At 55.1% G+C, this 26,889-nt stretch overlaps 1 protein-coding gene across 1 annotated transcript; it reads right to left on the minus strand.

Annotated features, from left to right (window-relative positions):
• Positions 1 to 51: 51 nt before the first annotated feature.
• Positions 52 to 26,889, minus strand: SULT2B1 (sulfotransferase family 2B member 1). The gene is made up of 7 exons (XM_081119327.1): positions 26,688 to 26,889; positions 9,677 to 9,816; positions 6,966 to 7,174; positions 5,292 to 5,418; positions 4,855 to 4,949; positions 1,917 to 2,097; positions 52 to 265 (listed from the first exon to the last, which is right to left on the minus strand). The coding sequence occupies exons 1-7, from the start codon at positions 26,756 to 26,758 to the stop codon at positions 84 to 86; spliced, it is 1,005 nt and encodes a 334-aa protein (XP_080975453.1). The 5' UTR covers positions 26,759 to 26,889; the 3' UTR covers positions 52 to 83.

Consider the following 26,889-nt stretch of genomic DNA (forward strand, 5'->3'; position numbering starts at 1 on the left):
ACCCGCCCTCGAGCGCGCCCCCTGCCGCCACCTCCATAGCACATCAAAGAGCCAGGGCAGGAGCGATGCGTTTATTTTCAGGGTCACGGATGGGGGTGCTCGGAGGCCTGGGCTGGGCTGGGGCTGGGGTCGGGGTCCGGACTGGCCTCCTCGGGGTCCTCGTCCCAGGGGAAGGTGGGCATCCCCCGCATCTGCTCGCGGTAGACGCGGTCGAAGGCCTCGCTCTGCGCCACCGTAAAGTGGTTCTTCCAGTCTCCGCAGACCCCTGGCGGGAGGGAGGTCATGCGAGGTGAGGGGGGGCATTGGGAGGAGCCTTGTCCCAATCCCAGCTCCCCTGTCTCACCTCTGGGCCTTTGCCCACGCTGGTCCCCACGCCAGAAGCACCCCCACCCCCACCCCGCCCCATCTCCATTTTCCCCCTTTCACTCCTGGGATTGCTGTGACCTCGCCAGGGCCCTGGGCTCCATTCTTGCCCCCTCCGTCCTCGCGCTCTCCCTGCCCGGCTCATCCTGACAGCAGACCTCTTTCCTTCCTCCACGTTGCCCCAGACCCCTTAAATCCCTCTGCCCGGAATACCCAGCCCCCATTTAGCATCTGCACACCTTGCACAGCCCCTGGTCACCTCTGCGACCTGTCACTAACCTCAGGACTAGAACAGGGCCGTCCTACACTGCTTGCATCAGTGCTGTGACGCTGAGAGTGAACGCTTCCCCTGCACCCACTTGACGCCACGCACTGTGCAGGTTTGCGACAGAGTTGCTCGGTCACAGCAACTGAGCAGGCGAGGGGTGGGAACCCTGCTAGTCTCCTGTGCCCCCGGCATGGGATCCCCCCAGCCCCAGGTTTCTTTTTTTAATTTTTTAAGTCCTATGCACCCTGACCGGGGATCGAACCCGCAACCTAGGTATGTGCCCTGACTGGGAATCGAACCGGCAACCTTTCGCCGCACAGAATGATGCCCAATTGAGCCACCTGACCAGGGCAGGCGTCAGGTTCCTTACCACGGGGCTCCACCCCTTATCTGGAATCCTGGGGCCAATGTCAGTTTGCATTTTAGAGGTGCACATACCACATCCTACATGACACCCCTACTGAGGCCTGGGAGGCTCTCTGCGGTGAGCTGAATGATGACACCCTCCCCGCCAAGGCATCCACATCCTAATCCTTGGAACCTATGAATGGGTGACATTTTGTGGCGAAAGGGACTTTGTAGATATGATTACGTTAAAGGTCTTGAGACAGGGAAGGTGATCCTGGATTATGCAGGTGGACCCCATGAAGTCACCAGCGTCCTAAGAGGAGGCAGAGGGTCAGACTCAGAGAAGATGCTACGCTGCTGGCTTTGCAGATGGAGGGAAGGGGCCAGAAGCCCAGGAGTGCAGGCAGGACCGGAGCTGGAAAGGCAGGGAATGATTCTACCCTAGAGTGGCCAGAAGGAACGTGGCCCATCTCACATAACACTTTGACGTTAGCCCAGTGAGTCTGACTTTGGAGTCTGACCTCCAGAGCTACAAGAGAATAAATGTGTGTTGTTTTAAGCCACTAAGTTTGTGGTGTATTGTTATAGCAGCCACAGCAAACTAATACACTTCCACCTGTGCCCCATAATGCAACACTTGAATGTTGTGTAGCTTCCTGTGGTTCAGAGCTGGCCGTGGCCTTTCCATTTGCAGTTGGGGGGGGGTAGGCCTGGGGTGACAGGCACATCTGCAGCACCTGCTGTGTCCAGGCCCTGCGCTAAGCCCTGTGTGTCATCAACCCTGGGTCCAAAATGATGCTGTGAAGGCAGTTTTGTTCAGAGCACCCCCAGATTACAGCTGGGGAGACTGAGGTGCAGAGAGGTTAAGTAACTTGCCCAAGCCACACAGTCAGGCAGTGGCCTAGTAGGCTTGGCCCCCGAAAGGTCCCTCCCGTACCTTTCCGGAGGAAGGCACCGTGGCGCTGGTCCAGCAGGCTGGGGGGCAGCAGACTGAAGTTGGACATGGCATTGGCCTTCATGGCATCGAAGGCCGAGTGTGCCACGACGGAGCCCAGCGCCTCCTCGCCCAGCGGCCGGCCCAGGAACTGGCAGACGCGCTGCACGGAGCCGGGGAGATCCTGGGGGCAGGAGAGAGGGGTCAGGGGGGCCAGGGGGAGGAGGGGGCAGCGGAGGGAGGGGCCCCGGTGAGGAAGGAACACCAGACCCAGAATTTGGATGTCTGGGTGACGCCACCTCTTTGCCTCAGTTTCCCCACCTCCACGCCAAAGGGTTGGACTATGGCCTCTGAGGGTTTTTGTAGTTTTGGAATTTGGAGGGTTCTGTGGGTGGGAGGGAAGGGGTGAGGCTGGGTCAGAGGGTCACAGCAGGGGGCAGAGGTCAGTCCAACACCTTATGTAGGATCACCATTCTTCAGGTTAGAAATGAGGTTCCAGCCAGTCTGTGCCCCAAACCTGCTCCGCCCCCAGGTCCCCATCCCCAGAACAGCTCCATCATCCACCCAGGCACAGGGCCCGACCCCCCAGCCTGCCCCTGCCCCCTCCCCTTTCCTGCCTCTGTCAGCCATCAGCCCCATCCTCTGCCCTTGACTCTCTGTCACGTCCCCTCTGTGTCCCTATATCCCTGACATTGGTCAGTCCTAATTCTGTCCCTATAGACTCTTGCCCCGGCCTCCTCGCTGGACTCCCTGCCTCCAGTCCTCCACACCCAGACCCAAGCCTTCTCCCAGCCCTCCTGTGGCTCCCTAGTGCCCCAGGGCAAGAGTTCCAGTTCCCAGGCCTGACTTTCAAGGACAGGCACGGTGGCCCTTCCCAGGAGCTACCACTCCCTCGTCCTGGGACTCACCATCCCCTGCACTTTCCTCCCTAAGCCCTGTGCCACCCTTCCACACCTGGCAAATCTCCCCTCCACATGCAGTGCAAGTAGCTCCTCCCCGTGACAATGATGGTTGGAGTCACCATGGATTGAGCGCCTACTGTATACCAAGCTCTGGTCCAAACCCCTCAGGTATATCTGTGCTGATCCTGCCAATAGCTTTGTAGAGAGGCGTCAGTGTCCACAATCAGTAAACGGAGGCCCAGAGAGGGGAAGACACTTGTCCAGGATCACGCAGCCAGGGAGGAGCTGCCCCGGCCCGCTCGCTGCCTCGGATCTGCACCCCGACGATCAGCCTTCGGCAGCGCCCCAGCCCCCGGCCGGGTTTCCAGGCCGCTCGCTTTCGTAACCACCCGCCCGTCATCCTGAAGCCGCCGTGTCCCAGAAATTCGAACATGCTGGCAGGTCCTCACACCAGGGGCAGCCCAGAAGCCCTGGCAGGCTGCGTGGCCCAGTTTTGAGCCTGGAGAATAAAGCTGGATGGCAAAGGGGGAGGGGGGACGCCAAAATCTTCTCTGGGTCTTTCCATCAAAACGAATTGACCAGGATGAAAAAAACAAAGAACCCGAGGGGTCCTCGGGGAAGAGCTGCGGCCTCAGACAAGTTCCCAGCTCCCCCTCGCTTATAACGCCCGCCTCCTCTGAAAATGGGGAAGAATGAGAATATTGGGGTGAGCCACGAAGCTTTCCATGTGCCGGCCGCCTCCTGCGCTTCGAGCCCGCCGTGGCTCGGGGGTTCGTGAGGGTCCGTGTGCAGCGCTGGGTGTGTGGCCTTGGCCGTCAGGATACTAACCAGACAGGCCCTGGCTCAGGACCCAGTCACTCTCACTTTACACGCTGCTACGCTTCGGGACCCACCCGGTCAGGGGCTTGCAATATGCCATGCCCGGAATTGTGGTCCTCACAACAGCCCCGTGAGCTGGCATTTTTCACCTATTTTAAGGAGACCTATGAGGCTCGGAGAGAGTTTTTGCTGCCTCACTGGACACCCAAATCCAAGCTATTGGCACTACAAGAAGTACCAACAGGAAGGAGAGGTGAGGGGGGCAGGAGCGGGGATGGGGGACATCTGTAACACTGTCCACAATAAAAAACACACACAAAGTGCGCGCACACAAAAGGAACATGTCTGGGCTGCTGGTGAAGGGACACGTATTGGGAGCCTCCCAGGCTCTGGGGCTCTCAGGAGAGGTCTTTGCTAAAGACCTGCAACAGCTGGGCACATTCACTGTAGATTGTTCCCGCTAGAAGCCCAGCATCCTCCTCGCAGCTGGGCAGAGCCATAGGCAATCTGCATGGCCCCTTCTTCCAGGAAGCTCTCCCTGATTGCTCCAGCCAGAAGGCATCTCTCTCCCAGGTGCCTGTCCCAGGCTATGTCTGTTGGAGTCCAGACAGGACCCCAGTCTGACCCCAAAGGCTGTTTCCTTCCACTGTTTCCCTCTTCTTTTCAGGTTACAGCCACAGTTTCACATGATGCCATTGATCCTGTCACCTCCCCTGCTCAGAACCCACCTATGGCTCCCACCTACTCAGAGAAAAGCCACAGTCCTGCCTGCCTTCATTTCCCACCCCACCCCCACTCACTCGGCTCTGGCCAGGAGGCCTGGTCCAATCCTTAGAATACACCAGGTACACTCATTCTCACCCCAGGGCCTTTGAACTGGCTGGTCCCCCTTGCCCAGGATATCTCCATGGCTCCCTCTCCTCCTCCCCTCCCATCCTACTTAAAATCCCACCTCCCCCTACCACCCTATTTAAAATCCTGCGCACACATTCCTTGCCCTCCTTGCCCACTTGCCGGTGCTCCTTAGCTCTCTCCCCAGCTGCCATCTATTTTATTTATTTGTCCATGGTCCCTCCGCCACTCCTGGGCTCAGGGGCCCTGTTCTGCTCACTGCTGTGGCGTATCCGCAGCTGAGCAGGCCTTAGTTGAGGGGAAGTGGGGGCCGTGAGGAGGGGAGAGTGGGGGTGCTGGGTGGGGTGGGGGTGGGGGGTGGGAATCACCTCCTGCAGCTCCTCGTAGGTGATAAACAGGAAGTTCTCTTTGCCCTGCATCCGAATCCAGCCTTTAATGTGGTCGAACCAGGAGCCGAACTGCACTGCGGGCAGAGGGGCCGAGGGGTGAGGGCCAGGCAACAGCCACCGCTGGGGCTCAGGGGGCCTGACTAGCTCCACGTGGCCCCAGGCCTGGCCCCTCGGAGCTGGATGCCTCCCTCCCGCCCACCACATCGGGTGCCCCATGTCCCTCTGTCTCCCTGTCTCTCTCTGTCCCCATCTCCTTCTGCGCTTGTTTCTGTCTCTCACTTTCTCTTGGTCTCCTCTCTGCCTCCATCACTCTTTATAACGCCCTGTATCTCTGCCTCTCTCCTCACCCTCCTCTGTCCCTCTTCCCGCCTGGGCCTCAAGGGGCTCCCCAGCCCCAGCCCCAGCCCCGTCCTCACCTTCGCCCTTGAGGAAGTTCTGTAGGAACTGGTCGGGTGTGCCGGGGTCCTTCAACTGCCCGGCGATCTTGGAGTAATGATAGAGCGACACCGCCACATCCCGGGGGTTCCGGCCCATGTAAATCACCTGTATGTGGGTGTTGGGGAGAGGGGAGAAGGTGTCGGACACGGCCAGGACCCCAGCCCTTGAGGCTGTGTGCTTTGAGCCCCTTTTTCTGACCCTAGGCCTAGCATTTGAGGCCCCGATTACCTGGCTCCAACCTATTCACCAGGTTTATATTCTATAACCAACCCCCCTCCAGTCCCATCAGACATGTCCTTCCCTGTCAACTGTCTCCTTCCCCAAGACCAAGGACAGCCACATGGTGGTCAGCCATGTACACGTGACCAGCCTCCAACCAAAACCCTGGACCCCGAGGCTCGGGTGAGCAGCCCTGGGGGCAATGCTGCGCGCCTGCGGCATTGCTGGGGTAAGTGCCGCCCCGGGAGTCTACTGGGGGAGGCGATGGGAGCGGGAGCCGGGTCTGCTTGCCCCACGGGCCTCTTCCTGTGCTGAGTTTAATCGCCATCGTCTCACTGTACTGACAGCAACTGTGAGTCTAACAGTGCTGCTGAGTCCTGAGCCCTTCTAGTGAATCTGGAGCCTGAGGGTGGTCTTGGGGACCCCTGGATTGCCTCTGTCTACACTCACTGCCTTGGTGAGCCCACCAGCCTCCTGGCTTCAAGCCCTCATTGTTTATCTATCTACAAATTGCAAATACTCGTTTCCAGCCCAGATCTCGCCTGTCAAGTTCAGACTCAGCTGTCTCACTGCCCACTGGCAGCCTCCACCTGGACATCGATGGGCCACAGCAGAGCCCCGGTTCTCTGCCCCCCAACCTCCTCCCTGCCTCCCCATCGCAGTCCCCTACTCCCACTTCCTGAAGCCACAGGACTGCCCTGGAGACTCATCTGTTTCTCTCACACCCACATCCAATCTGTCAGCAAATCGTTCTGCTTCGACCTTTGAAATACAGCCCTTTTTCTTCACCTCCACGGCCACCACCCTGGTCGCCTCCAGCGGCACCTCCCACCTGGACTCTCACCCCGCTTCTGATCTCGGGGCGACGGGCTGTTCCCCACCTCACCACCAGAGGGCGCCCGTGAAAACCTACGTTGGCTCCACTGCCCACAGGGCCTTGCACATTTTGGCCACATTACCTCCCTGACCTCATTTCCAAGGCTCTCTCCCCGGCGCACTTGGCTGGGGCCACACGGGCCTTCTTGCTAGTCTTCAGGCACATCACACCCACCCCAGGGCCTTTGCACCTACTCTTCCCTCTGCCTGGAATTTTCTTCCCCCAGACACCCTCCTGGCTTCTTCCTTCACCTCCCAGGTCTTAACTCAAAAGGGACATTCTCACTGGGGACTCCGTTGACCCACCCCTAACTCTAAACCCTCACCCTCTCCTCCTTCACGATGTGAATTTTTCATCTTGGACACATTTTGTATTTTCCTTATTTATTCCATCTATCCTCTGCCCGTTCCCCTTTAGACTGTGGGCTCGCGTTGTGTTTTTTTACTACTGCTCTAGATCAGGGCCAGGACATAGTAGGCGCTCAGTAAATATGTGCTGAATTCATCAGTGAGTTATGCCCTCTCTCCCCGCCTCCCACCCCTCCTTCCTCCTGCACCTTGGCCTTGGAGTTGAAGAAGGCCTTTGTGAAGAGCTGGATGGGGAGGTGGGAACTCATGAGGCGGGGGCTGGACAGGTCCGAGAGGCTGAAGGCACCCATGATGGTCTCACACCAGGGCGCCCGCTTCCAGATGGGCACCGAGCGGATCCAGGAGGGGTCTCCGTCCTTTATGATTAAGCTGAGGATCTCGATCATCCAATTGGTGCCTGGCGGGAGAAGTTAGGCGAATGAATCGGAGGTGGGGAGGGGTGAAGAGGGGGATAGGATGGGATTTGCAATGGCTTCGTTTAAATAGCTACATATTTTATTGCATGGATTCCTCACGACCATGGAAAAGGTGGAGTTGGTTGTTCTGTATTTTTAGAGCAGGAAACTGAGGCTCAAAGAAACAAGGTCCCTGGCCCAGGTGGCAAAGCTAGGAAGCGGTGCGTGGCGGAGACTTTCTAGCTGTCCACCCAACCCCGCTTCATTGTCCTACGGGGAATATGACGGGACTGCACAGCCTCCTCTGCAGCTGCGTGGGGCCATGTGACTGAGCCCCGGCCAAGGACGCGCAGGTGGCAGCGATGATGCACAGCCAGTTCCAGGCCTGGCCCATAAACACCTCCCACGTGACCCCCACTCTCTCGCTCCCCTGTCTGCTGGCTGGAGGCAGAGATGCCAGTGGGAACTGAGGCTCCCGCGGATGGCAGAGCCACAGCCCGAAAGAGCCAGGCTGCCCAAAGCTGCTGGACCCCCCACCCCCCACCACACACACACATCCCTCCCTGCATCCTACACAGGTTGGTGTTTACCGCATGAGAAATCAACTTCTATTGGCTCCAGCCTCTGAGAGTCTGAGGCTAATGTAGCAGGGCTGAAGGACTCTCTAATACGTAGGGGAAGCTGGAATTGAATCCAGGTGTCTGACCTAAAAATCCCAGCTCTTGCCATGGGTGGTGTGGCTCAGCTGGAGCTTCGTCCTGTGCACCGAAAGGTTGCCGGTTCAATTCCTAGTCGGGGCACATGCCCAGGTTGGGGGCTTGATCCCTGGTAGGGGGCGTGGAGGAGGCGACCATTGGATGTTTCTCTCTCTCCCTCTCCCTCTCCCTTTCTCTCTAAAAATAAAAAACATTCATTAAAAGAAAAAAAAATCTCAGCTGTTTTCCCTGCCCCTTCTTGGGAGTAACCCCCTGATTTTTGGGGGAGCCATAAATGACATGTAGGAGGATGGGACCTCATCAATGACCCAGTTCACAGGTGTGGATTCCAGGAGACAACAGGCAAGTCAGGCCAGAAATAGTAAGAATAATAAATGTTAACAATCACCTATTATTAGTACTATATTGCCTTGGATTGTAACAACCACCCGGTGCCAGCTCTCAGCACACTGCCTCTCGGTCCAGATCCACTCTTCCTGGCCCTGTGCCCTGATGCGGGGCTGGGCCCACGCACACATCCCCCTTTGCCAGCCGGTGCAATTTCACGCTCTGTCAGTAGAGGGCGCGGGAGGAATCCCGCGGGGCATGTGGTTTCTCTGCCCGGCTTTCATAGGCTCCTCTCCGCCGCCTGCTGCGAGGACCGAGGCCAGCACGCCACGGACTCAGTGACATTTACTCCCCTCGCCCCAGGCCGGGAAATTTCCTCGGTGTCCTGCTTGGGCCATAGAGGGACTGGCTGCTCCCTGTGCTGGTTCTTCCTGTATCCGTTGGGGTTCTCTTTACCCCTTGGTGGTTTAATCCCCTGTTACTAGTTAATAATAAAAATATACAGAACATAAAATTTACCAATTTACCCGCTTTAAGGGTACAGTCAGTGGCATTAGGCACACGCGCGTTGTGCAAACGTCACCACCGTGCAGCTCCAAGCTGGTTCAAACACAGCCTGTGATTTGGGGGACAGATTTCTACAACGTGGATGGAGGGAAATTTGGTTACATCCATCAAAATTTCAAATGCACGGCCCTTTACCAAGCCATTTCGTATCTAGGAGTTTATTCTACATAATAAAAAAATACTTGTGCAAATGCGTATGTGTGCACGTGGCGTGTGCACGAGAAGGGGGGTCGTGTATAAGGTTTACATTGTGCAGAAAGGCAAAGGATTGGAACCTAGTGAGTGCTAATCAGCGGACCCGTCCGTGGTTAGCATGGACCCTGCCAACCTCGTGCTGGGTGGAAGCAGCCGGTCATGAGAGGCCGCGCAGCGCACGACTCTAACCACAGGAAACGCCCGGAACAGGCAAATGCAGGCACAGGACATAGATTAACGAGAGCTGGGGGCTTGGGAGCGGGAATGTGGGGATCGGGAGGTGACCGCTGATGGGACAGGTTTCCTGTTGGGGGGGTGAAACACTCTAAAATGGATTGTGGTGATGGTGGCGCAGCTGTGACTACACAACAGCCATAGGATCACACATTTTTAAGATGGGTGGGTTGAACTGGATGGTGCACAAACTGTATCTCAAAGCTGTTACCCCAAAAAACCCTCATAGGCCTCCATGCTGAAAGTGTAAAGGTCATATTTTGAAAAATTTCAAAAGAGTTTTGGGAAAAAAAAGAAAAGAAGCCAACCCATCACTTGAGAGAAGAAAATGCTGCAGTTGGCCCTCCTCTGTGAAAGCCACCCCAAGGACGCTGAGTGAGCCCCCACAGAGCCCAGCCCCCTGCCCTCTGCCCTGGGGCTGGTGTCTCCCCCACGGCCACCCCTCCCCGCCCGCCCGGCAGGTACCTGACTTGGGGTAGGTGACGATGAAGATGTCGTCGTCCTGCACCTCGGCGTTCTCCGTGATGCTGATGCTCTCGGGCGAGTAGATGCCCACGGGGAAGGGGACGCCTTTGTACCGGAAATATTCGCCTGACAACTTCTGGCTGCAGGAGGGCGAGGGAGACCCCGTGAGACGGAGGCGGAGGGGACAGGGGTCACCGGGAGGGCGCAGGGCCAGGGCCCTGCAGGGCGTCCAGCTTCCCAGCTGAGGTCACCGGGACACCGGCGGGCGGTAGAGACCGCAGCCGAGAGTCTCAGGGGAGGAGGGAGGGCGAGCAGGGAGATGGGCCAGGGGCACCCCACTTGCTAGGGGAACCTTGGCGAGGAGCTTTCTCTGCGCCTCATTTTTCCATCTGCACAGTGAGAACGGTTTACCGAAACCCCACAACAATCCCGTGAGGCCACAGTGATCATTATTCCCATTGCATGAGGCACGAGGCACAGAGAGGTTGAGCAACTTGCCCGAAGCCACACAGCTGGCAGGACGTGGAGCACACCCCACCTGCAAAGTGGGGCTAAATGCTTCCCATACATTTACTCTTTACCCCAACTCTCCAGGAAGACGCTAACTCACCCCCCCAATGTTACCAGTGAGGAAACCAAGGCCGGAGAAGTCAGGCGCCTGCCCCTCCTGCCCCCCCACGGAGCAGCAGGGCCCACCTGCTGACCCGGACAGGAGCTGCGACCCCGAGGAGCTGCGACAGTCTTAAGCTCCAAGCCCCTCACTCCAGCTCCTTTTCCAGGTCATGGAAGCGAAATCGTCCGAAGCGAGATGCTTAAAGAGCCATCCATTTAACCCGCTGGCTCCTTCTGTCGCAACCTCCCTGCAGTCTCCTGGCCGTGGTGTGGGACAGGGGTGAGGATTTGGGGGACCTAAGGTGAAGTTGAATTGGGGACACTTCCCCAGCGTGTCCCATTTGTGGGATGCTGATGAAATTCACAGTCACGTCTGTGTACCTTACAACGGGCCTGCCTGGTGCAGGAATTGGGCGTGATGACACGGAGGCTTGGGGACCGCGATGTCACGCGTTCCAGGGCACCGGGCACCGGAAATATCTGTGGAGGAGGAGACTCGGGTTTGAAGTTGTGAACCAGCAGCTCGTGTGTTATTTTTCTGGAATGTCTGGACTGTTGGCCAGCTTTCAAAATGAAGCATGTTGCTGTAATGTCTTTTCTCATTCTGAGTAGCCGTTCCCTCTACCTAAGGTTGTCGTCACCTCCACTGGTTCTTTTTTTTTTAAAGGAGAACTCCCTCAAAACGATATAAGCCCCAGGCCCCACAAAACCGGGATCTGCCCAGTCTCAGCTGCCACACTGTGCGACTGTCCATTTGTGTCTGTATAATACCCTTAGGACAATACATTGAACTGGGGCAAAAATTGTAAGTAGGTTATATCGCCTGTGGATTTCATTTCAAGTTAGCGAAGAGGGTGTTTCAAGCCTGTTACATAAAGAGGGTTGGAATCCAACTGCCCAGATGAACACTCAGAAACACGCCCAGTGAAGGGCCTCCATTCTATTCCTGGTCAAGGGCACGTACCTGGGTTACAGGTTTGACCCCCGGCCCAGGTCGGGGCATGTACCGGAGGCAACCAATCAATGTGTCTCTCTCACATCGATGTTTCTCTCTCTCCCTCCCTCCCTCTCTTCCACTCTTTCTAAAAATCAATGGAAAAAATATCCTCGGGTGAGAATTAACAACAACAAAAACATTTACTAAATGAATGAGTAAAGCATTAAAGGAAAAACATACTCTTCCCACAAAAACAGCTGTTTTTAATAAAAAGGAGGAGAGGTCCAATGAGGTGGAAAACCCAGCCGGCTTGCAAAGGCCTTTCCTGACTGCCCAGTGGACAGATGAGGAACTGAGGCCCACTGAGGGCTGCCATGTGCCCAGCAAGCTCCCAGGGTCTTTCCCGAAGGCCTCCCTCCACCAGATTGGGGGACTTGTGGGGTGGGGAGTCTCTCCAAGGCCTGGCATCGGGGTCAGGCTGGAGCAGAAGGACAAAAGCTACATAGAGATCTGTGTCCCCTGCATGGGTCACAGGAGGGCTCTGGGGGGCCCTGGTGAAACTCAGCCCAACAGCCAGGGCTCCCAAAGGGCAGCGTCCCAAGGGGACTGCTCAGGAAGCTGGCAACGCTCATGGCCTATGGTCTGCTGGTGAAGTCCCCTTTATCCCTGGCTGGGGGCGGGGCTGTTCCCCAGGGAAAAAGGGAGGGAGCTGAGGGTGGGGCTTTGCAGGCCCTGCTTCTGAATAACCACAGCGGTTCAGGCGGGAAGAGAGCAGCTGTGGACCTGGACGGCACATGCTCAGAGTCTGGCTTTGGTACCTTCTAGCCCAGCTGAGGCCAGGTGCTTAAATCATTCTGTGCCTCAGTTTCCTCACCGGTAACATTGGGATAAGAGAAGTAGCACGGTGTTTTGGTTAACGGCATAAACACTGGAGCCAGAATATGTGGGTTTGAAGTCTATGCCCCACCAGCTGGGCAAGTCATTCAACCTCTCTGTGCCTCAGTTTCTTCAGCCATAAAATGAAAATAATAATAATCATTACCTCACAGTGTTGTTGTGAGCATGAAATAAGTGTTTAGAACTGTGCCTGGCATGGAGTAAACAGTATATAAGTGTTTGCTAATTTTTAACAATAGAAATAGTGGGAGGGTTTAATGTGCCAATAGCCATAAAAATGATTGGCTCATGGTCTGCAATCAATACATCTGGGCTAAAATATTATGCACAGTAATAAAGGCAACACTGGACACTGTGTGAACCCAGAGGAGGGGCTGCTCAGCGCAGCGTTTGGCACTCAGTAGGCCCTCATCACATCATAATTACTGTATTGATCAGTTATGTTATCAGGTACCCCATTGGTTGAGCCTGAGCCGTAGTCTTAGTGATGTCACCGGTTGCTGGGCAGATTTAGCCAAATGGGTGGGAGCTGTGAGGTCATCAGTTACCAGGCAGATTAGCAGCTAAGTGCCTAGGCCTTGACTCTGTGCCTCCAGCAACAGTTCACATTTCTTTGAGCCTCAGTTTCCTCATCTGTTACATGAGGATAACGGTAATCTCTACCTCAGAGCTTAATTTAAAAGGAATAAAAATGTGAAGTGCCTGGCTCCTAATAAATGCTGAAGACACTGACGCTTTGGTTCACCATGGGAGTTATTTTAGTCTTTGACCTCCGGACTGCTCTTCAGGGAAAATTTTCCTCCCCAGGTTATAGGAGAGGAAAATGGAGACTCCAAAGAGGAAAAGATCCTGCGCTCCTCAGGAGTCCCTGGATATTCACTGAATGCTTAAATGAGCAGTTACCGTCTCTAGATCGGTCAGAGCCACACCCCAGGAGGCCAGGGTGCGATCCACAGTGGTGGGGCATCGGCTGTGCTCAATCAGTATTTGACTAACTGAGTGAAGATGTGAATGAATGAATGTGCGAATGCATGAAGGCTTTAGCAGGAACAAGTGAAGGAAAGCCAAAGAGCCCTGGTTATGTCTTCCACCTGCCTCCGCGGTTCTCAGCCCGGGCACTTTAGAATTCCCTGTGGGGCCTTTAGAGACTCCCAAAGCCTGGCTTCCTTCCAGGCCAGCAGAGTCCAAACCACTGCACCCTTGGAGCCCAGAACTACCCGCTGCTCAAGAATAACTGAGCATCAGTATTCACTAAGTACGAGGCATGAATGGGAGAAAAACCTAAATCTCCTTGTATTGGGATGATGCGACAGGTGAGAAAATGGGGTTTCAGGGAGGGGAAGTGATTTGGCCAAGGCCACACGGCAAGTACCAAGCCAAGCTGGGATTGGAATCTCAGTCCTATAGACAGCTTCTGTCCCAGTCCCTCCTTCCCCATGGACCCCACACTCCAGCTAAAGGCCCTCAATGTGCTGAGTACTGTTCCCACCTCCGGGCCGTTGCACCTGCTGTTCCTCCTGCCAGGCATGCCGTTCCCCTGCCTGTCTCTGTGCTTGCACACTGAGGCCAGGGAGGCCCCTGCCCGGACTCCTGCTTGGCTGAATCGTGAGGCGTGTCCTAAAAACAGGTGCTGTGTGCCTTCTCTCCCAGCCTTGTCAATCAAATCTGGCCCAGGGTGACCTTTCCTCCCCCTGGGTCACAAGCCCGCTTTGTTCCCACACCACGTCCAGGGCATGGCATACCACTGTCACTCGATTGGAACAGAGGAATGAAGGTGACAATTGAGCTGAATCAGAGGCTTATAGCAGGAGGACCAGGCCCACGGGACCAGCAATTGGCAGAGCACCTACTCAGCTTCTGAGAAGGTGCCTGGCCTCCCTGCTCAGGAGACCCCAGGACATGGGACTCTGAGAATGGCCCAACGCTGTCCACCCTCCTGCCTCCCACTCCCAGAGTCTGCCAGACCCTGGCCTCCCTCTCTGTCCTCACTGCCGAGTCCAGCTCAGGCCTCCTCCTTGCTCCCTGGACCCTCAACCCAGCCTCGTCCCTATACTCTCAGTCTCCATTCGCTCCCTCCTGTTTGTCCCCTGCATGGCTGCAGCTCCTCAGCCCGGACTCAAGGCCCTGCATAGCCTAGGCCTGCCCATTCCTCTGGCCTCCTCAGACCCACAAGACCCTGTCTGACTTCCCTCTGGCCCCAGCAGAGGAGGTGGGGTAGGGGAGCCACCTTTATGGAAATTCTATGCCAAGGACATGCATTATCAGAGACTCCTCCCAGAACCCCATGAAGTGGGTATTGGGAGCACTGCTTGGTGCCAGAAGAAATGGAGGCCCAGAGAGGTTAATGTATTTTCCCAAGGTCACACAGCAGGCTTCAAAGGATGCCTCAGTAGATAGCTGTCATTGAGCTTCCACCCCTTCCTTCCTCTGCCACTGGGACACAGTCTTTCTGTCTCATTCCATGTTTTATCCCCAGTGCCTGGCACATAACAGGTGTGCAATAAACAATCCGGTCCCCAGTGCAGATCCCCTGGCAGTGGGGGCTGTCACCCACTCCAGAGGCAGCCCAGTCCACCCAGTGGGGAAGGAAGATGTGCTGAAGTTGGACAGATCTGAATTCAAACCCAGGTTCTACCAACTGTGTGACCTTGAGTACATAGCTTAACCTCTCTGGGCCTCAATTTTCTCATCTGGAGAAGGAGGAAAGAAGGACTCCCGTGAGGGAACTTGGTAAGGATTAAAAGCTGCTGTTGCCTCTTGCCTGGACTGCTGCTGCCATCTCCTTACTGATCTCCCTGCCTCCACGCCTGGTCCCAAGTCAGTTCTCACCTGAGTGGCCTTCTGTCCCTCTTCTGCTCAAAACCCTCCCCTCTCACTCAGAGTCAAAGCAGGGTCCTCACGATGACTGCAAAGCCCAGCACCATCCTCCCTTGTACCTCTCTGCCTTTATGTCCCCCCTGCGCCCTGCTTTCTTGGCTCCAGCCCCACTGATCTCGAAGCTAAGCTTCAGGCTGATCATGCCCCAGGGCCCTTGCATTGCCTGTTCTCTCAGCTCTCATTTAGGCCCGTGACTAGGAAACCTCATCTCTTTCCGGTCTTTGCTCCAACATCACTGCCCGCAGCTGAGGCCTCCCTTGACGCCCTGTTGACAACTGAACCCACCACGCCCCCCCACCCTGCTTGCTTTCCCATGCCCCTTGTCACCCCTGAGGAGCTCTTATGCTTACATCTTAGGTTCATTGTTTGCCTTTCTTCTCCATTTACATGTAAAATCCATGCAGCCAGAGATTTTTTTTTTTTTTTGGTCTGTCTTGATTGCTAATCCCCAAAACCCTGGCATACACAGAGGATGTGTCAATATTTGTTGAAAAAATAAAAACAACACTAAGAACACTCCCTGGCACAGTACTCCCTATTAAATTCTGTGCCTTAATTCATTGATTTCCTCATTAGCCCTAGGAGGCGGGTGGTATTACTCTTCTGTGTTACAAATGAGAAAATCAAAGCATAGGGAGGCAAAGTCATTTGGCTAATGCCACACAGCTGCAGAGGACAGAGCTGGGATCTGAACGCGGGCAGTGTGGCCCCACAGTTTATATCCCTACCCGCCCTGGGCCGTGGGGGGGTGAGTGCCTCCTGTCTCCTTCACGAGGTTCCCCCAGGTGTGCTCATTCTGGGCAGGGGCTCTGGGGCGTGGGGGGTGGGGGCGCCTGGAAGACATGGGTTCGACCTCAGGCAACTACTCGCATGTTTACAGCCACACTATTTATAATCGCCAAAAATTGGGAACAACCTGAACGCCCTTCAGCAGGCGAGTGGGTAAACAGCGGTACATGCACACAGGTGATCCTACTTGACCATGTCAAGAAATAAACCACAAAGATACCAACAGCCACACAGACGAGTCTCAAAGGTGTTGCACTAAGTGAAAAAAGCCAGACTCAGAAGGTCACAACCTATAACCCCACTTATATGGCTGTTGTGAGCTGAATAATGGCCCCAAAGATGTCCCCGTCCCAGTCCCGGAAACTGGGAATATGTTAACAGCACATGAAAAGGGATTTGGCAGCTGAGACTGTTATGTTAACGATATTGAGATGGGGAGATGGTCAGGGTGGGCCCTTAATGAAATCACAGGGGTTCTTACAAGAAGGGATCACAGAGAGAAAGAGTAATAACAGAAGCAGAGGTCGGAGAGCAGGGGGACTGGAAGCTGCCACAATGTGGCTTTGAGGATGGAGGAAGGGGCCACAAGCCAAGGGGGGCAGGCGGCCTCTAGAAACTGGGAAAGACCAGGAAATGGGTCCTCTCCTGGAGCTTTCAGGGGGAATGCAGCCCACAGGCGGATGAGAATAAGTTTGTGTTGTTTTAAGCCACTCAGTTCGTGGTCATTTGTTGCCACAGCCAGAGGAAACTAATCCAGTGATATTTTCAAAAGCCATGGCTATATGGACAGGGAACAGATCAGTAGTTGTGTGGCGGGGAGAGAGCAATCTGGGATGGGGAGGAGGTGACCACAAAGGGGTGACGGGAAGGTTCTGGGTCCTGACTGTGGTGATGGTTACGCAAATCAATACATGTGTTAAAATGCATAGAACTATAGACTCCCACAAAAAAATCAATTTTACTGTATGATTTTTAAAAGGAACCTCATCCTAGAAATGCTTACTGTCCACCAGCCATTATTGTAATCAGGCATCCAGTTGGCCAGGGCCTCTTGCCTACCCAGGGATGTGCAGAGAGCAACTCCTGCCCAGGCGACAGGCCTGCCTCGGATGAGCTGTGCGACCCGAGGCCACTCTCATTTGAAAAATAAGCAGCGGCAGGAGAGTAACTGGGACCTCTTTTCTAAGGAACTTCCAGTCTGATGTCCAAAGAGAGCTCCTCACCCCCAAGAGCTTTAGACTTTTTATTTTTTTGCCTGGGGTGGGGCAAATGCTTTCATTCAGCCCACAAATATTTATTGAGCACCTACTTTGTACGAGGTGCTGGGGGACACAGCAGGGAGTGCAACTGACAAAAAATCCTGCCGCAGCTTAAGTTTGAATGAGCAATGAAGTGAACACAAAAGGTTTTCAGTGTGTTTCAGTAGTATATTGAATGAACGGTGATGGGAAGAATGAAGGAGGTGGGGGAGGGACAGGGAATGCCTGGGGGGGGGGGTGCAGTGTAGATGATGGAGCCAGGGGAGGGCCCTCTGAGGAGGTGGCACTGAGCTGCACAGTGCGTGCAGAGGAGGCGAGCTGGTGGGCTGCCGGGGTCCCGGGTCTGTGTGGGGCTGGAACTGCCCTCTCCTCCTGCGGGGAGCCCTCCCCTCCAAGAATGCCACTGGGCCCATGATGACCTCCTCAGCAGTCCCGCTGTCCTGCTGACTCACACAAGGTGCCTCTCCCTGGGGAGCGAGGCCAGGGCGCCGCAGCCCGGGCCGGGCTCAGCTCTCCTCCATCCGGAACAGGCTGTGCGGCGGGCGCCCAGGCCCCGCTTTCCCGGGCTGCTCTCTGTGACAGGACTGCCCTTCCTCGCCTCCTGAATCCCGCTTGGGCCAGTGTCCCCAGCTGTCCGGGCCCCTCCACTCGGGCTGAATGACTCAGGCCTTGGCCAGAGCGCAGAGTGCAGAGGAACAGCCTCCAGACGGGTGCCAGTGTCTGGGTGCTGGGGGGAGGGCAATCAGAGAACCTCTTTGGGAGATCACTTGACATCTGTAATTCAGGCCACCTCCGCTAACGCCGGGGACACCCCTCCATGCGCCTTACTATCCATCTCAGCATCCTGTTTGCTTCTTTCAAAGCCCTTTTAGTACTTAGTAATTATTTTGTCTATTGCCTGCCTTTTTGGAAAATTTTACTTATTGATTTTACAGAGAGAGAGGAAGAGAGGGAGGGAAAGGGAGAGAGAGAGACATGGATGTGTTGTTCCACTTATTTATGGATCATTAGTTGATTCTTATATGTGTCCTGACCGGGGATCAAACCAGCAAAGTCAGCATGTCGGGACGACACGGGCCAGGGCTATTACCTTCTTTAAACCAGTCTTTTCCACTAGCAGGGGAACAGAGGGAGCAGAAATTCTCCCTCTACTTTGTCCCGCCTCCAAGAACCAGCATCTGACATGCAGGCAACACGACATTATATTTTTTGGATGTACAAATGAACGTGACCCCCAGAAACTCAGGGAGTGTTCGGTGAAATACACACCAGGATATATAGAAATTGCAACTTCGTTTATAAGAGGAACCTGAGCAACAGGGAGGCTGGGTGAATCGATCAGAGCCCCCCCGCAGACACTGGAACCCAGCCATCTGTCTCGTCGGGGATTTGGGTAACACACACTGTTCTCAAAACTGGTGCACCCAGATTTGTGCAGGAAATTGTACCCAGACATCATCTATTAAAAGAGAGCCCACAGACAGATACTGGAGTCTACTGGGCGACGTGCAGCTGGGGCGTCTAGGGTGAGATGCTCTAACAGGGCTGCAGCTGCCTTGGAAATGCATCACACGAGAGGTCTCGGTGGACACCCTGGCCGGGTGGCTCAGTTGGTTGCACCAGAGGTTTGCGGGTTTGATTCCTGGTCAGGACACATATCTAGGCTGCGGGTTCGACTGCCAGTTGGGGTGCATTTGGAAAGCAGCCAAGTGATGTTTCTCTTTCTCTCTCTCCCCTCCCCTCTCTCTGATATCGATGAGCATGTCCTTGGGTAAGGATTTAAAAAGATGATAATAATAAGTGAAGACAAGACACGCACACGAAGAGAAATTTTCTGGCGGGATGTGCATTAGAAGTGGTTACTCCAGGCCTGGGGCTGGGGTGGTTGCGGGAACTAGCATTTCCCACCTCATGCCTCTCTGTATGGCTTGAGCTCTGAATCGAGAACACAGCGGCAGTGACTGCCCTGTGCTTGCCTCTGCCCCCTTGGCTGGTGCCACCAGAGGCGTCTAAGGGGACTTGGGAGCCTCGGGTGGAGGATGGCAGGGCCTGGGCCCCGGATCGCGTGGCCAGGGGAGCCCATGTGGGCCTGGAGCTGGGCCTGCGGTGAACTTGTACCATGTGAAGCTCCAGAAACAGGGGCTGGGGGATGTTTGTTACATCTGCTAAACCGCCTTAATACCACACACATGTATTACTTGTTTCTTTTCACAAAATCTAATTGGGAAAATAAATTCTTGGATCCTACCTCTATAACTATTGATCATCAGGGTTTATTAACAAATTATTTATTAATAAAAATATACTTATTAAAATATGCTTATTATGATCTGGGTTTGTTCATGAGCTCACAGTCTCCACCAACATTGTCATGCCAGCCTTGGAGGACCAGTTCTGTGGGTTTCTAGAAGCCCAGCAAACATATAGTCCCAGGGCAGGAGCCCAGGTGTGCCTCCCCTCTCCCTCCCCCCTCCTCTTCCTCTTTTAAAAAATTTATTTTTATTTTTAAATTTTTATTCTTTTTTTTTTTCTTTTTTAATAAGAGAAAGTTTATTTAGAAAGTGGCAGAGGTGGTAAAAGGGAGCCAGCTGGGCTGCGGAGGCTCAGAAAGCAAGTCACCAAGGCCAGAGAAGGGCCCTGGAGCTCAGGAGAGAGAAGGGCAAAGGTAACCGCCTGGGGGGTGGGGGGGGAGGCGGGAGGGAAAGGCGCGGGCGTGCTGGGGAGGGCAGGGAGAGCGGTCCCCTCTCCCTCCGAGCAGCACCCATACACTCCTCACACCTCGCTCTGCACCTTGCTTATCTCTCGGTTCCCAACTATATCACGGCGATCTTTCCGGTCAGCCTGCAGCCACCTCAGTCTTTTTAAAACCAGCTGCACTTCCACTTTCATTCTTTTGTGTGTTTTTTTTAGAGAGAGAGGAAGGGAGAGGGATGAGAGAGAAATGTGGACAAGCTGCCTCCAGCACGCTCCCTGCTGGGGATCGAGCCTGAAACCCGGGCCTGTGCCCTGACCGGGAACTGAACGTTGCCCTCCTGGCTCAGAGGTCGATACCCAACCACTGAGCCACACCGGCTGGGCTGTTCTTTTAAAGTTATATTCCTTTTGAGGGCACGCACTAATCTGGAGTGGATTTTGACAAATGCGTAGCACGGCCGTGCCATCCAGCCCCCTCTCCCCATACAGGACAGCCCATCGCCCCAGCAAGGTCCAGTCCGCACCCCCTCCCCAGAGGCCACCACTGCTCCGAGTTGTCCCATCGTAAATTGAGTTGGCTGGTCCCAGGCATCTTACAGAATGTACTCTCTGGCATGTGGCTTCTTTTGCTCAGCATAACGTTCTTGACATTCATCCGTGTTTGTGTGTATATTAGTCTTTGTTCCTTTTTATGGCTGAGTAGGATTCCACTATCTGCACAAATCAGTGTGCTATCTGTCCCTTGTTAACGCTGCTTCCAGGCCAGGCTGCTATGCTTAAAGCCTCTGTGACCGTCCTTGTCTTTGTGTGGAACCTGCATTCTCATTTCTCTTGGGCAAAGAAGTAGCCTCGGAATTGCTGGGTTAAAGCATGGAGGCCGTATTGTTTGAATTATGATACCTTTACAGTAGGTTTTCAGGTCTGATCAGGTAAATTCCGCTCCCCATTCTTTCCCCCACCTTGGCAATTCTTCCACATTTAAAAGCTGGACAGACTCTTAAATGATTAAAAAAAGTTGATATATATCACTTTGATGTGTTACTTTTGTGATAATGACAATAACAGAGAAAAATCTAGCTAAAGAAATTAATCACTCTCTTCAAATTCTCAGGGTTCTCTGTACTGCGTCTCTGGCTTTGGCCCTCACAGCCCAGCAGATTCATTGCACCCCCATGGGCCGCACTGCCCCCCTCCCCGGGCCTCCACGCCAGCACAGCCAGTGTCTTTCAGTTCTCACTGCCAAGTTCTACCTGTTCCCGACACACTCCCTGCTCCACTGCTCCGCAAGCCACACCGGGATCTCTGCAGGAGCCGTGCCTTTAGCCTGAAGGCTCTTCCCAACCTTTCTCTCCTGCCTTTCTCTCTAAATTCCGCTCTCTCCTTGCCAGTAGACATTTATTAAGCTCCTACTATGTGCCTCTCCCAGCCCTTGGTGCACTCCCGGCCCAGCCACAGCATGTTTCCTGGCAATGGAAAGGTCCTTCTGTGTCTCAGGCCTTATGTGGCTACTGAGCCCTTGAAACGCTGCTGGTGCGACTGGGGCCCTCCACTTTTTAAAATTGTATTTAGTGATTACTGAATCCTGAATAATTCAGTGATTACTAAAACACTGACAAGCAAGTCAATTATTGGAAAACTTTTTAGGCAGTGTTGGAATAACTCCGGCCTAGAAATCCGCTTCCAGGCATCAGGGCGATGAGGTCTGAACACAGATCTCATCTTCCTGATGGAGTCGGCCGTCCTGAGAGAACGCGTGAGGCCAGATGAATGTGAAATCTCTCACTGATAAGCTTTGCTGTCGATCACATGTTGAAATGGTGCTATATCAGATATTCCAGGTGAAATAATATGTACAGTTAAAATTAATTTCACCTGTTTTCTTTTACTTTTGTTTTAACGTGGCTGCTAGAAAATGTTTACCTCCAGGGGGCTGATGCTGTGCATCTATGGGAGAGGGCTGGTCTGGAGGGTGGACCAACAGACAGGCACAGACACACTGATCCCATATGGGGTGACAAGGCCCCTGGTGAAGGTTACGGCCACAGAGGGACAGCCTCTTCCCACGGTGCGAGGCCCCTGTCTGGTCCCTTTCTCCAGCGTGGGGTTAAGAGTGAGATTTCTGGAGCAAATCTCAGATGTATGGGTTCTCTCTGGGCCTGTTTTCCCATCTGTAAAATGGGATGACATGGGCTGCCTCACAGGGAGGGCTGTTAGGAGACTGGAAGGGCCCTCAGACCGAGCCTGGCTCACGGCGCCCGCTCAGCAAAGTCCCATTTCTTATCCATCTTTGTCCTGACCACCCTTCGCAGCCCGAGTCCCTGGCTGCAGAGGAGTCTGGGGATTAGAGGAGGAAGGAAGGGCACCCTGTGCACCGCTCAGCGGGAAGCCCGGTCCAGCCCTCCCGGTCCGGCCACCACCGCGCCCCTTCACAGAGAGACGGGTTCACAGCCCCGAGAGCCGCTGGGCCCGGCGGGTCCCCGCAAAAGTAAGCATCATGGGGACTGGAACTCGGGGTTGCCTGCCTGTGAGCTGTGTGACGGGCATTCTTGCCTGCACGGCAGGGTCCTTGGGGTCCTGGTTCAGGTCTTGGCCTGGGCCCAACTCCCCCAGTGAGTAGCTGGCCTCACCACTCCCCCGCTCTGGACCTTGCGGAGCCAGGCATCCAGGCAGAACCAGGGTCTCCCTCCTTGCCTCTGCATTCAATGCCACTGATGGCCCGCCTACCCTCCCTCAGAGCCTCCCGCCCGCAAACGCGGCTGCTCGGTTCTTTCCAAGGGGGTCCTGCTTCCACGTCCTCTCCCTATGCAGGGCCGCAGGGCGCGCATCCCACCGCCCCACACCCAGACACACCTTCCCTCCACTCTCCGAGCCTGGGGCCTTGGAGGGGTGCTAGGGGGAGGGGAAGGGGGTCTGTGAGCATCTTTTTCTAATCTCACCAAAGCACCTTAATTGCTAGTGGCGCCCAGAACCCCCTCCTCTCTGCCGGCCCAAATTCCACTCGGGCGACTAGGGCCAATGGCTTACTATTTATTTATTGCTTAAAACCCTTTTATTAGCGCCCTCCTTCCCTGCGGAAAATGCAGCTCTGTGGCTGGCAGGGCTGTAGCCATAAAATCATTCGAGTGGCTCGGCCCTCCCCCAAGGGAGGAGGGGCTGGGGCTGTAAAACCAGGGCTGGCAATCTCAGCCATAAAGAGGCTGAGATCAGAAAGGGCCTGCACGTGGACTTCAAGATCAAAGGAGTGGGGGCCGGGAGGAGCTGGAACACAGGTCCAAATGCTGCCTGGCTTCTCCTGGCCCTGACCCTCTCCAGAGGGGGCTGGTCAAGGCACAGCCGGGCACTCAGGATATCCCAGGAAATACCAAAGCTCTGAGAACCTACTAAGCCTCCTATCTGGGCAGGGGCTGCTTCCCTGATCCTGCCCCTCCCTCATCTTGCTCACCCTCTAATTCCTTTCACACCTGCCCATCCTGTCCAGTCAGCCTGCCTCAGTTCAAATCTTGGCTCCACCCCACTTGGCAGCTGTGTGACCCTGGGCTAGTCACTCAACCTCTCTGGGCCTCAGCTGTCTCAATCACAAATGGGATGATAATAGTTCATCTCAAATGGTTGTTGTGAGGATTGAGTAAGTCACAGTAAGCACTTAAAAAGCTCTCCAGGGCCCTGGCTGGTGAGGCTCAATTGGTTGAGCAATGTCCCGGGCACTGAAAGGTTTCGGGTTCAATTCTTAGTCAGGGCACATGCTGGGTTTCTGGCTCGATCCCTAGTAGGGGGCGTGCAGGAGGCAGCCGATCCATGTTCCACGCTCACATCCATGTTTCTCTCTATCTCCACCTCTCCCTTCCTCTCTCTCTACAAATCAATAAAAATATATATTTTTAAAAGTTCTCTAAGGATTAATGTCCCCAGGGCTCGTCCCCACATTGGCTGCACAGCCTGTAAACTGACCATAACTATCCGTGTCCTGCCTACGTTCTGCTTCTAACTTTTTTCTCTTAAAATTTTTATTTTGCCCCTATTATGTTTTCAGCCTGCCGCAGACATACAAGGTACATGGAACATAAAATTCATAAAGCAAATGGGTAACAAACCCCATGAACTAGAACATTCTGAGCGATGTGCCTTGCTGGTGTCTCTGGGCTCCTTCTTGTCCCCTGGGCCTCCTCCTCACAACCGCTATCCCAAGTTAAATCCTTGTCAGTTGCTTGGCTTTTGGGGGGACAGTTTCATCATATAGGCCTGTATCCCCCAAACACTATATTGCTTAACTTTTCTTGTAGGGGTAGAAAGGGGACTTAAAAATGGCATCGGGCTGCAGGCAGTGTCTGAGAATTGCTTCTTAGACTTGACTTTGAGAGTCACTCAGGTCACTGCCCATGTGGGCGCCTTGGGTCCACGCAGCGTCTCCCTTCCTCCCCGGCTGCTGTGCGTTGCCTGCAGTCGCCTCTCCTGCGCCCTGCCCTTCCTCACCCTTCCTCACCCGTCTTCTCATCCTGACTAATCACCCTGCCGGCTCGGCTCAGCGGCCGCCTCACTCACCTCCATTCATTCCCTGACATCATTCTGGGAGATGTCGTGCCCCGCCCCCGCGCCGAGGACCGCAGGGGTGGTCCCACACTGTCCCTGTCTGGGAATAGGTCAGCATTTGGGTGCCATGGCATGGGTTTGAAACTAGAGGCATGATCAGGGATCTCCCTGCGGCGGCCCAGTCTTAAACTGTGTGAAAAGTTTGCTGTGGGAAGGAGAGCGGCCCTCCCAGGCAATGGAAACTTCAGGCGCAAAGGCCCAAAGGCAGGTGATCCAGGCCGCAGGGGCCGTGGGAGCAGCCAGATGGGGCCCAGTTAGCATGGAGGGTGTTGACTGTGGGAGCAGAGAGGCGAGGCCACAGAAGAAGCAAGGCAAGCGCTAGGACCCCAGGCCCGCTCCCCCATTTTAAAGCAGGGCAGCTCCGTCTTGACCTCTGCGATGTAGTTCTGCTCGGGAGTAAGATTTCTCTTGGCCAAAGGTCTCTGTGTCTTTAAAATGTTTTGGAAACCACCACCGCGGGCGCTGGGGAGCCATGGAAGCACTGGAGCTGGGGATGGCCAGGGGTAGATGTGGCCATTAGAAGAGACTTCTCTGGGAATCCCTGCAGAGGGAACCGAATATGCAAAGGCACTGGGGCAGGGAATGGTGAGGTGTGGCTGAGAAATTTGAGGTCAAGGGCTAGACGGAATGCAGGCGAGGGAGGAGATTGAGCTGGGAGGCCAGTGTGGCAGGGCTTGGAGTCACTTAGGGATTGGGAGCCAGGGAGGGGCAGTTCTGGGAAGGACTGGAGGCAGGGAGGCTAGGATGAGGCTCTAGGGGCTAAGAGGAGGCCTGAGTTGGGGCCTGGGAATGAAGAGAGTCAGGTTAGGGGAGAGTGGGGTTGGGCAGTGACAGGCTGTGGGAGGGAAAGGAAGGAAGGGACAAGGACAATGCATGGGGGTCATCCTGGTGAGTGATGGGCGCATCCCTGAGACGGCAACCCAGGAGGAGGAACAATGCTTGGGAAGCTGCTGAGTTCAGTGGGGGTGTTGTGTGTCTGAGGGCTATGGGATGAAGCCCCAGAAAGGATGTTAAGGGCCCTCATGAGAGGCATCCTTCTGGGTCCAAGGGATTGCAGAAGCTTATGAAAAAGAAAGTTGAAAGTCTCAGGGGATACAGACATTCAGTCTAGAAGCATCTTACAAGTGAGGGTTATTTACCCCCATTTTTCAGATGAGGAAACTGAGGCTGAAACCGTTTTAGAGCTGGGAGCCCAGGTGGGGATCCAGTTTATCTCTGCAGGGAGAAACTGCAGGACCTGGAGGACCTGGAGAAGAGAACACTAGGACCTCCTTAAACAGAGCTGGGCCAGCCTCGTGACCTCCCCGAGCTTGAGAGGCCCAGAGACACTGTGAGGCTTGTCTACGTCACACAGCAATTAGAATCCAGCTGCTCCAATCTCTGGAGTCTGGGGCACCAGGGTGAGGGAGGGGAGACGAGGACCAGAAGCAGTATACCCTGAGGTGGCTGGAAGGGCCCAGAAAGACAGTGGGAGGCCCTTGCCTGGCAGAGTGTAAGATATTGGGAGTTGCAGATAATCTAAGCAGCTTGCTGTGTGACCTTGGGCAGGCCACCTGCCCTCTCTGAGCCTCTGCTTGCTCATCTGAAAAATGGAGCCATGGGGAAGAGGTATCACCAAGGCTGCTGAGGAGAGGAGAAAGCACAGACTCTGAGGTCAGACATACTGGGTTCAAATTTGCTCTGGCTGCACGATCACAGTCACTTTCCCTCTCAGCCTCAGTTTCCCCAGCTGGAAAGCTGGTACTATATAACTATCTGACCCATCCCCAGAAACAAAGGAGTCACGCTCAAGAGGTGGAGAGTGCTCTGTCCTAACCACTCCTATGAGGTCCGAGGAGTCAGAGCCACCTTCCCAGCCCCCAGGCCCTGGGACACAGCCTCGGGCTCTGGGACTCAGCTGTATCCTGAATCCCACCCACTTCTGCTCTCCCATCACCCCAACGGAGCCGGTAGCACATTCTGAGCCACTGTGAGGGGAAGCACCCCGATTTGCGGGCTTTCTGGGGTGTCCAGGGAGGAAAGGGGTACAGCGGGTTCTCAAGTTTCCTGAGCAACTACTGTGCGCCAAACCCTCTGCTCTCGCACCGAGTCCTACATCAGGGAGACGAACGGCTGTGGGCCCCTTTGACAGACAGAGAAACTGAGGCCCCAAGAGGGACACGGATACCCCAGGCATCCCAGCTGGTGACTCAGGACAGTCCAAGTCCCCCACTCCCTTCTAAGAGGAACCAGCACCCCAGAGTGACCGAGCCAGCCCAGTCCGGCGGCCAAGCCCTGGGGCCTGAGGCTGCAGGAGGCCGGGACCAACTTCACAGAGGCCGGCTCTTCCCTCAGGCCATCTCCTCCGGGGCTGTCTCACCTGATTTCCGAGATGTTGTTCTCGTAGGTGCCCCACAGGGCCGGGGGCCGGGGCTCCGCGGGCCCGTCCATGGCAGGCGGGCGAGGGTGGGGAGGGGAGGACGCGGGGAGCGACGGCGGCTCAGGGACCGGCAGCCGCGTCTGCAGCAGCCGCGTCTGCCACCCGGGGAACCCGCCAGGTGCCTACCTCCGCACCCAAGGGG

Source organism: Miniopterus schreibersii (assembly GCF_964146895.1).
Source record: "Miniopterus schreibersii genome assembly, chromosome: 18".
Lineage (NCBI taxonomy): Eukaryota > Metazoa > Chordata > Mammalia > Chiroptera > Miniopteridae > Miniopterus > Miniopterus schreibersii.